At 44.8% G+C, this 10,239-nt stretch overlaps 2 protein-coding genes across 4 annotated transcripts; both read left to right on the forward strand.

The window, feature by feature from the left end:
* Nucleotides 1–2,334: 2,334 nt before the first annotated feature.
* On the forward strand, nucleotides 2,335–7,387 carry LOC117641208 (nucleolar protein dao-5). Of its 3 annotated transcripts, none has more exons than XM_034378357.1 (7): nucleotides 2,336–3,070; nucleotides 3,502–3,648; nucleotides 4,628–4,882; nucleotides 4,966–6,040; nucleotides 6,159–6,432; nucleotides 6,519–6,755; nucleotides 6,840–7,387. In XM_034378357.1, the coding sequence occupies exons 1-7, from the start codon at nucleotides 2,979–2,981 to the stop codon at nucleotides 6,887–6,889; spliced, it is 2,130 nt and encodes a 709-aa protein (XP_034234248.1). In that variant the 5' UTR covers nucleotides 2,336–2,978; the 3' UTR covers nucleotides 6,890–7,387. The 3 variants fall into 3 exon arrangements, with proteins under 3 accessions (XP_034234249.1, XP_034234248.1, XP_034234250.1); XM_034378359.1 differs by lacking the exon at nucleotides 2,336–3,070 and adding an exon at nucleotides 3,094–3,406; XM_034378358.1 differs by lacking the exon at nucleotides 3,502–3,648 and having other exon boundaries at nucleotides 2,335–3,070.
* A 542-nt stretch (nucleotides 7,388–7,929) lies between these two features.
* LOC117641209 (transmembrane emp24 domain-containing protein eca) lies at nucleotides 7,930–10,215 on the forward strand. Its single transcript, XM_034378360.1, has 5 exons — nucleotides 7,930–8,153; nucleotides 8,611–8,726; nucleotides 8,808–8,912; nucleotides 9,012–9,158; nucleotides 9,273–10,215. Exons 1-5 carry the CDS (start codon nucleotides 8,015–8,017, stop codon nucleotides 9,420–9,422), a joined length of 657 nt encoding a protein of 218 aa, XP_034234251.1. The 5' UTR covers nucleotides 7,930–8,014; the 3' UTR covers nucleotides 9,423–10,215.
* Nucleotides 10,216–10,239: the final 24 nt, after the last annotated feature.

The following is a 10,239-nucleotide window of genomic DNA, read 5'->3' on the forward strand; positions in this document are numbered from 1 at the left end:
AATAATTTGCCTGGACCGTCTGTACTTGCCAACTACGGAACGTTCCGTACCTTTTTTCCGTACCCATTTACATGGGTTCATATGGAGCAAGTACGGAACGTTCCGTACTTTTCTCCGTACCTGCGTACTATATTTTTCTGTACCATTTCCGTACAAAAGTACGGAAGTTTTTACAGTGTAGGCACTTCCCTCCAGTGGAGGCTCCGCTCCGCTCGCCGCTCCGGGAGGCTGCGGGAGTCTGCGGGCCTTGCAGCTGCTTGCAGCCTCGCAGTGTGGGAGTCGCGCGGCCGTGAATCCCAAGGGAACGGACTGGCCGGGCTTCGCGGCTTCGCGGCCTCGCCGGGCCGGACTGCCTCGCCTCCTCGCCGAACGTGATAACGACGTCGCGCTGGAATGCCGCAGCGCCGGCCATGCCCGCCATGCCCGCCATGCCCGCCATGCGGCTATGTTGTTATGTCACTATGTTATACGTGTTTGCGTATGTTACGGTAGCGAGCCACTTGGTGGCACTTCGTGCCTCTTGGAGCCCACTTCCTGTCCGGCGGCCTGCGGCCTGCCCCTGCTGCCGTGGCCTAGCGTGGCCGCGCGCATGCGTCGCCGTCGTCGCGCCGTCTCTCTCACTCGGAAGCGGCGGCGTGCGGCGGCATCGGCACGGGACCAGGGGACCACACTGCAAAACGGCCTCGACGTTGTCGAGAGTCCTGTCGCAGGATTTGGCCGGGACATGTGGCGCCTCTTCCTGGACCAGCGAAGGAACACGCATGGTCGTCGCTGCGGGGGTGCGCACTTGGCATGCGCGCCTTTTGAAAGTGTCAGCGAATGGCATACACAGTCGAGTTTGCAGTGTGGCGACGTAAATATTTGAACCATCTTTCATCCTCATCCAATTTCTTTCTTTCCGCAAACCATCCGAAAACGGAAACCGCTGCCTACTCTCCGCTGCGCTGCGAACTCCAACTATTTCCCGCACGACACTGGCCTGCACGTATTTGTGTCCATTTTCACATTGCTGTGACTGGAGACAATTAATTTGCGCCGCGAAGTGGAAGTTCACACGCTACCTGGCTCCTCACACCATGGACATAGGTCCCGTCCCAATCCGCCACCCCTAGAAACCGTCACAGGCTGTCATATTATTCCTGACTTCCGCTCTGGTTCTTTTCAAAACACATCTAGAATTTTGGCCGCCTCCGCCGGTCTTCGGGCCCACTGTGCTGAGAGCAAAGCGGAGCCGGCGAAGACAACACAACCAACACAACAAGCACACGGGCCCGCCGTATCCGTCGCCCGTCGTCCGTCTGGCTGCTCCGGCCGTTTCCGGCCGTAATCCGCGGCTAGCTGCGCCGCGCTGCGCCGCGCTGCGCCTAGCTCGCTGCCATTCCAGGCCGGGCCCTGCCCCGGCCCGCCTTCCAGTCTAGACCGCGGACCGCGCCTTCCGTCCGCGAGTCCGCGTCTGCCGAGTCGTTCCCTGTTCCATTCCGGCAGGCCGGCACGGCAGTCCGGCAGGCAGCGGATCCAGGCCAATCCAGGCCGGCGATACCCCCGCCCCTCCGCCACCTCCACCTCACGACGCGGGCCGCGGGGCCGAAATGTAGGCCAGGCAACCGGCTTGGCTTACAGTGTGTTGCATCACGGGCCGTGGTGGCCTCACGGGCCCTCGTGGAGGGGGCTACCTGCCGGCACGGCGGCACGGCACCAGCAATGCCGTCCGGACTCGTTGCATGGGCTTGCATAAGGCGGAAGAGAAGGGAGGAGGAAGCCTGGCAGTGCGGCCAGCCAGGGAGGCTGCAGGCTGCAGGCCAAGCAGGCTGCAGGAAAGGAGGGGAGGGGAGGGAAGGCCACGCCGCCACGCCACTGCCATGCCGAGCTCAGCGCGCGCCAGCCTCATCCATGGCCGGCAGTCGGTGGTTGTTGTCGTCGCGTAGAGCACTGGGCGCCGCGTGTGTGCCACTCCGTGTGTGAGTGCGTCGGGAGTGTGCGATCCGAGTGTGTTTGTTTGTGTGTGTGTGTGTGTGCCGTGCCCTCCGCGATGGGGGACTCCTTCGAAGGGTGTGGATCCCTTGGATCCCTGTGGGGCGGCGCGGCGGGGAGCTAAAGGATTACCGGCAGACGCGCCCCGGCGAGGACTCGGCGGTGCAAGCGGCGTCAAGAGGCCCTTGGACGCTTGCTGCAAGCCTGCCGCCAGCCTGCCGCCAGCCTGCTGCGAGAGCCAAGAGAGGACTGACAGTGCCGCAACAAGTGCATCGAGTACCGCGCGCTCGCAACAAGTGCAACAAGTGCAACACACTCGGGGCGGAACTTTAATGGCAGAGTATTGTTCCGGTCGTCCTCGGGGGAGTTCGCGGGTCGCCGATACCCCGCGCAGCCTGCCTGGCCTGCCTAGCGTGGGATATCTTCGACCGATAACTCGCCCGGGTGTCTGATCAACTAGAGTCCCCCAATTAAAAAAATTTAACGGAAGATCACTTGTGAACGAGATTGGAGCGGTCGAGCAGTAACGAACAAACGACAATTTCACATTTTAGTTACAGCGTCAATTCACCAATTTAATAGACAAACGGTTACTACTTTACATTTATTTTCCTCTGGTTCAACCTAACGGAAACCTTTGCTAAAAACAACTGCAAAAACAGAGCAAGCCGGAAGAACGCCAATCTAAGATCCCGCTTGTCTACCGCCAAGCAGCGCCAAACACTTGCATCAGCAAGCGAGGCCTGGCCAACAATCGAAAGGGTGCACTCGTCGAACGAGAGTCTGTCCTAGATCGTTTCGAGTGCCCCTCAGCGAAACAGTCTTGTCCGATTCCACACGCGAGACGAGGCGCGCGCACGGCGTCGCTCACGCGTGCCGTTTTGAAACGCAAGTGGGTTACCGCCACAATGGCTGCCCTCCTTTCGTTTGTTATTTCGTAACCGTGACGTCATGGGTCAGTGATGCAAAAAGAACAAAAACAAAGAAAAATAGATCGGTAGTGTGTCATGGCGTTCAGCTGTCCCGCGAGCGAAGCAGATTTTGTTGATCAAGTGAAGTCTGACTTAAATATCTTTCTGGAAACGTCGTCAGCTCACAGGCAAGTAGTCGAGGCTGTGTTTATCGCAAGTTTTTTGCGAGATAAGGCGCCAGCACGCCGCCCGTGGCCCTTGTTTTGGTCCGCGCAGAGGTTGGGTTGACCCTGCGTCGTTCGCTTGGCAGCGCCAGGCCTTTCAGCCAGGACCCAAATTCGGCGAGTTTTAAGCAGGGTTGGTTCCTTTGGCTGCCAAAGTCACGCGGCCCGTTGTGTTGTTCGCGAGCCGTGTTTTGACGCCTGCTTGACAAGTTAGCGCGTGCTGCTGCTTTGTGTGACGCGCAGGGAACGGGAACGGGACCAGTAGGGTGCTCGGCCGCTCTGTCAAGTTCACGAGTGAAAGTAATTCCAGCATAACCATTATGTCACATTGCCGGCCCCTCGCGCTGAGGCACATGGGCGCACGCTTTACATTTGGTTTTCTGTCCATTTTACAGCGTTCTCGTGTTTCCACCTGTGAACAGTTTTTATAGATTTCTCATACATCAGCTGGCTCAGGACAGTTTTGATCAGCTGAGGACATTTTCAATTGGCGAGGATCCTGACAGGAGGATTGTGGTGTGTACTAAGGATCTTGTCGCCAGGTAAGATTTTTTTTTTTTTTTAACAACCCTTGAATCTTTTTTCTTTAAAATTTTGCATCTAGTCTTGAGTGGTGTGGGGTGTTCACCATATGCTGGGATAAAAAAAAGTTGTGAAGGTCATGTTTCCGCAATGTCTATTGTATCGATATCACTTTGTGATGCTTTATCCATGTATGCTTTTGATAGGCTTGCTTCTCTTTGAACACCTCCTTTAATATTTAGCAACCAAACAACTAAGGCAATATCAAAATTTTATTAATGTATGGAAGTTAAAACAATAACATAGTTCTGTGAAAAATTGTGCAACTTTGATTCAATTACACCAAACTTCAAATTTTCTTCTGTATTCTCTTTTTTATGTCTTACCACAAAATCTGTCCAATTGAGGTAACAGATGAGATTGCTTTGCCTCCTTTGTTTTTTAACACTGACACTGACTGTCCTTGAACTTTTCATTAATGTCCAAGATTTTCCATTTGTTGGGCATTCTGTGTGATAATTCAACCTCTAAAGTCTAGAATCTGGCAAGTTAATTCTGACATTGGCAAAACTAATGTTAAAAAGGTATTATTGTAGCTATTAACAATCAACTTATGATTGATTGCAGCAGGTAATCCAGCATTTGCTGTGAGCCCTCATTAGTCTACTGTGCTGTCAATTATCAGATTCTTATCATTCTTTTTTTTTTACATCTTGCCCACATTTCTATGATTTAAATTTTTTTTTTATTGATTTACGTGGTTTTTATGCTCAGTCTATGTTGATTCTGTGCAATGTTTGTGAGCCATTTTGTTGACTTAGCTGCATGCTTCTATTTTCCAGATGGTGACTTGTTGAAACCTTCTTGTTTTTTTCTATCTAAATTTCAGTTGCAGTATCAAGTATACAAATGAACTGTTCTCATGTTATTTATTTTCCTTTCCATGTTGATTTGTTGTAACTAATTTTTTTTTTTTTTTTTTTTGATTCGTTTTTGTAGGGTTGATGCATCAAATGATGAACGTCAAGGAAGCGTAAGGACAGCATCATTATCGAGTGACCTGACGATGGTTGTTAGTGACACTGAAAGGACTAGTAGTCAGCAACGCAAATCAAGAACCTCTTTACCAACAATTGGTATTTATAGACCTCCAGCTGCTCGAAGATCAACAGACGATTCGTCTAAGGTCATTTCTCCAGCTCCAGACCTCCACTCAGATGAACCTCCAGCCAAGAATGCAGTTAAATCTGCAAGGTACTTTTATTTTCTGTTTAAATATCTTCTTCTTTTTCTTACTATTGCTATTTGACATTGTTCATTGTAAATTAATTTTTCAGGCCCAGAGTCCGTCGTCCAGATCAACAAGTATATGTGCCTAGAGCAAAGCGAGTGTTCCAGGACTCAGAAAAATTTGATGACACCCCTGCACCACCAGGGGATAGATCATCAACTCGACTCTCTAGTCCTGTGCGTAGCCCCCCAGAAAAGGACAGACACACATCCGGCTCGACTCTGATCATAGAAGATGAAATATCTTCTAAACCTAGATCCTCGAGTCCAACAATTAGTCTCCCTCCTCGAGCATCTCAATTAGTGGAAACTAAGAAGAAGCTCTGCCAGTCAACATCAAGTGACTTGGATTTAGAGGGAATTCGAGGCAGTATTTCTTCTGGAAGTGAAAGACTATCCTCCACCATGAGTTCTTCACAACCCAAAAACCTTCCACCTCGGGCAGAGGTTCTTGTTGAAAAGAAAAAAATGTTGTGTCATTCAAGTTCCCCAACAGAGGACTTCCAATGGAAAACAAAGGAAGAGGCAGATCAAGACTTTAATCGTACATCAGATAGTGCTGTGGGCTCTGAGCAGCCTGCTACTCTTACTGATGTGGAAAACAAATATTCTCGCTCAAAAAGTAGAAGCAGTTCAGTGATTAGTGATAGTGGAGTTGCACCTGTGATAGATTTTAAAGTTACCAATACCAGATCAGTCAATGAAGTGGAAGAAAAATGTGATATTGTTCAAGTAGGCGGTAGCCCTTATCAAGGGACTCAAAGTGATAAAATTCTACCGAAGCATGTCTCAATTGAAGCTGAGCCATCTCAAACTGTTATGGTTGAAAGTAATAATCACAGACAGCTTTCACAAAGAGACACTGAATCAAGTGATGATGATTTCCGGGACGCCAACCTTTCTGGTAGACTTACAAACACAAGCAGTGGAGGCAGTAGTGAAAGTCTTTCATCCAGTGACTCTGTCAATTATGTGGCGCCTGTGCAACTTATGAAACCTGTTAAAGGAGAGGGGAACAAACAAGCTTCCCCAACCAAAGCTGCACGAGTTTTTAACCCTGATGAATGTGACTGGGACGATTTGCTGGATGAGGATGTTCTGGACCCTTTCCTAATGAAAGAGGTACGGCTTTTGCTAAGTATTGAAATTGAATAAGCTGTTTTTAAATTACTTTGTTAAGATTTGATTTGTGAAGTGAATAGATGTTGATTAATTCTTTTCCGTATTCTAAAATTTTCAGTTGACAAGTGCTGTTGGAGAGGTCCAAGTAGCACACCCAAAATCTGACTATCGCAACTATAGGAGCCAGGTTCCTGCTGATCAACAGAAGACAAGAAGATCAGCTGGAGATGATGACTTCAGCCATGTTGTTGAAATTTTCAATTTTCCTCCTGAGTTTAAGACTCACGATTTAGTTGCTGTACTCTCACCTTTCAAGAACACGGCTGGTGGCTTTGAGATCAAATGGGTGGATGATACCCATGCTTTGGGTGTATTTGCTGGAGCCCTTGTAGGTCAGTACTCTATACAAATTTGTTTTATAGTTTTGATCCTAATTCATGAAAAGTTCAATTTATTATTTACCTTATCTTGTTCACAGCTGAGCAAGTGCTAGCTTACCAGCATCCCATGGTTCGGATGAGACCCCTCTGTGAGGCATCTTTAGAGTCTCGCCTGAAAGCCCGACGCCTCTCTGAATCCATTCATTCCTTCCGCCCACGCCCCGAAACGTGTGCAGCGCTGGCAAGGCGCCTTGTCACTGGTGCACTGGGTGTGAAGCTTCCTACTGCGAGAGCCGAGAGAGAAGAGGAAAAACGGGTTTTACGGGAGGCTCGAGGTAGGTCTTTGATGTTTGCTCAGTACTTTATGAAACCCTACCTATGACTGCACTGCTCACTTGATTTTTGTTTGTTTTCCTCAGAAAAAAGAAGGCTAGCAGTGCAACAGCAAGATGACATCTGGAACAGCTAATTTTAACAAATCTTTTATTTAATTTGTTCATTGTGAGTGTGTGTAGAGTGACTGAAATATTATTAAATTAGATTTTTTTGTGCGCTTTTTTATATCTTAAGGTAGTTTTACAAAGATACAACTATGTATGTTCTAATAGTTTTGTACTAATATTGTATTGTCAAGTTACAATTTGTTTCGATGTATTAATAACATTGTAGTTTGTGATCTGCATTCAATTTTTGTTACCTTAAATTTATATTGTACATTTAGTTGTTATAGATAAAGCCATAATATTTCTAATATGAAATTTTAGTTTAGTCCAATTGAAGTAGTGAATTACTGTCTTGTATTTTTCAAGGCCAATCAAGTATATATATCAAATTTTAATTATGTTTGTGTGTTGACCTTATAAATTTACTTCAATGAAGTAATAATCAAAGTCTGTTTTGAGTGTTATCAAAGATAAAATCCTTTGTTTCTTTCACAAAAAGGAATAAATCATTTTTTTATTTGTTATCCAGTGTTCAAAGACATGCACCCCCACCCCTTCCTCCTTAATTAGGCAATAGAGGTGTTCCAGAATTTTTGATGATCATGAACGCCCTCAAGCCAGCAACAGAAACAGCTAACAAAATTAGTTTTGGGAGTGTGTTTTCTCTGGGTAAAGAACTGCAACCTCTGTGCACAAGACGAGGGGCCCCGGTTCTATTCCACAGAAGGAATGTAAAATCCGAACATGCAGTGGAAACACCTTCTAGGAAACCCTGCTGGTTCAAACACCCGATTGAATACGGCAAATCCGTTCCCTCAGTGCAAAACCATGTTCAAAAATACCGCTAGCCCAGATTGTTGCAACTGCATTGGAGGGCATCATTGGCGGTTCAAGTCGGTTGAAGGAGTGAAAATTGGAGTCGTGGGAAACACACAAGCAATGAAAAGTCGTAGCTTGATTTTATTTTCCTGAGGAGCAGCACGTGTCCTCCTTTAGAACAAACAGTTCTACATGTTTTCTAGGCATAGGTTGGTAGCCAGTGGTGGGTCACACCGCCTTGTAGCTTGTCAACAACGTTCTGCTTGTGCTGGCGGTGACGTGTTGTGAAAAGTCAACGTCGAACTTTGTTGTTCGACTTTTAGTAATTCATTATGTCCCCGTTCAATGGAATTTCTACGTTTCTTCTAGTTATTTTATACCTTTCATCATGTTCTGCACTTTACTTTCATATAGGAGAAACAGAGAGGAAATGCTTCATAGAAGAAATACCTGACGAGACGACAGTTATTGGTTAGTACAGCAGATGACATACGTCCTATAACCACGCCGGTGTTTTTTTTATATTTTGCCATCGCTGCCCTAATATTTTTAAACAAAACCGTTTCGAAGCTAAAGATTTATTTCTAGTTTTTCTCGTTTGATTTGTGTTCTTTTCATTTGTTGTTGACTGTCAGACACTGAACACAGCTCCCTTAACATTTGGCTCTTGACCATATAATGGTTTAACTTTCTCTGTAACTTGCTTTTCTGTAGATCTCTGATGTTTAAAATATTCGAAAACCAATTGTTTTATCTACTTCACTGTAATTTTATAACATACGGACTTCTACTCACCTGTTGTTGAATGAACAGCTGCATTCAAAGATCCATCTGTTAATGTAGTAAATTCACTTTATTTGCCAAGGTTTTACTATTAGATAAGAAGAAGACCAAGTTCAAAGGTTTAACCATATGATATTATTTTCAGTGAACTACAAAGTTGAACTTTACGATCCACGCAGTGGAGGTTTCATGCCATCCAGTCCTGGAATTGGCATGCATGTGGAAGTCAAAGACCCAGACGACAAAGTAGTGCTGTCACGAGTAAGTAATTTTTTTTTACCTTTCTTACTTACAATGTTTTTAACTGACCTTTGGTTAATTTTGTATTTGGTCTGTTTTTAGGTTTACAGCTCAGAGGGTAGATTGTCCTTCACTTCTCACACCCATGGAGAACATGTCATTTGTTTGTATTCAAACAGTACTAAGTGGTTCAGTGGAACACAACTGGTATGTTGTCTAATTTGCTGTTTCAGTAATGAATTGGATAAAATATCTTCAAATTACTCTGAATAAGAAACTAAATTTCAATTTTTTGTTTATTTTCAGAGGGTGCATTTGGATATTCAAGTAGGCGAACATGCTATTGACTATGCAAACGTTGCTCAGAAGGAAAAACTGTCAGACCTTCAGTTAAGAGTTCGTCAGCTGTTGGATCAAGTAGACCAGATTTCCAAAGAACAAAATTACCAACGGGTTAGTACTCTTATTTTATATGGCCCTGGGGCATTCCATTTATTTCACTTTCAATATTAAAATGTCAGATTCTTTTTGGGGTTGTAAATGTCATGCCTTTTATATTTGTTACAGTATCGAGAGGAGAGGTTCCGTATGACAAGTGAAAGTACCAATTCAAGAGTTCTGTGGTGGTCTATCATTCAAACTGCAATTCTTTTAGTTATGGGAGCATGGCAGACCCATCATTTGAAGAGCTTCTTTGAGGCAAAGAAATTGGTGTAAATTAATTAGATATGCCAGCTGAATGTGTTTTGTGGTTTCAAAATTTGTACTTGGTTCTGTAAAATCATTCTGACAAGCTCAGTTTGATGTTGTGATATTCATTCATAGCATTCATTGCTTACAAATCTGATTCATTAACTCCCTTGGAAAGTTTGTTTCCTTTTCCTTTACTTTTTCGGTACTTCTTTTAAAAATTAAATGTTTAAGGAGGGGAAATGTGTGTGTTTTGTTGGTTCTTTTAAGATAATCAAGTCACTAAAACAGCTTAAAAATTTATTGTTTTTATTTCAAAATCTGTATATGGCTTTTTGGGTGATTGACTTGTAAAATGTTATTTGTAGTGTGTCATCTGTTTGGATATATTTCTCTTTAACCGACATTCGGTTTATTTATGCTGTATCCTGTAAGATATTATTGAATTGATACACTTTGGGCCTGAAAATACTGTTCCCCAGTTTGACTTCTGTAAGGGAACCTCTGTATTTAATGGATGCCTTAAATCATTTCTGTCAGTTCTGTGTTCATATGTGACAAGGTGTTTTTCATTGCTTCTACTTCTCGCCGTGAGAATTTGGGTTTGGTCCCAACCATTCTTTATTACCTCTTAGGAAAAACAAGACTGCAGACTGATAGAATAGCAACTAAGTGATTCTTTTTTCCTTGTAAGTCAAAGCTTAAAGTGAGTAGAGAAGAGTGAACACACTCGTGATAACAACAATATATGGAACGTGTCATTGTTAAGAAGGATTTATATCTACCAATTCATTAATAAAACCAACCCAAAAAAGTAAAATGTTGTATCTTATTGTGACCCTTA

This window comes from Thrips palmi, unplaced genomic scaffold (genome assembly GCF_012932325.1).
Source record: "Thrips palmi isolate BJ-2018 unplaced genomic scaffold, TpBJ-2018v1 HiC_scaffold_15, whole genome shotgun sequence".
In the NCBI taxonomy this organism is placed as follows: domain Eukaryota; kingdom Metazoa; phylum Arthropoda; class Insecta; order Thysanoptera; family Thripidae; genus Thrips; species Thrips palmi.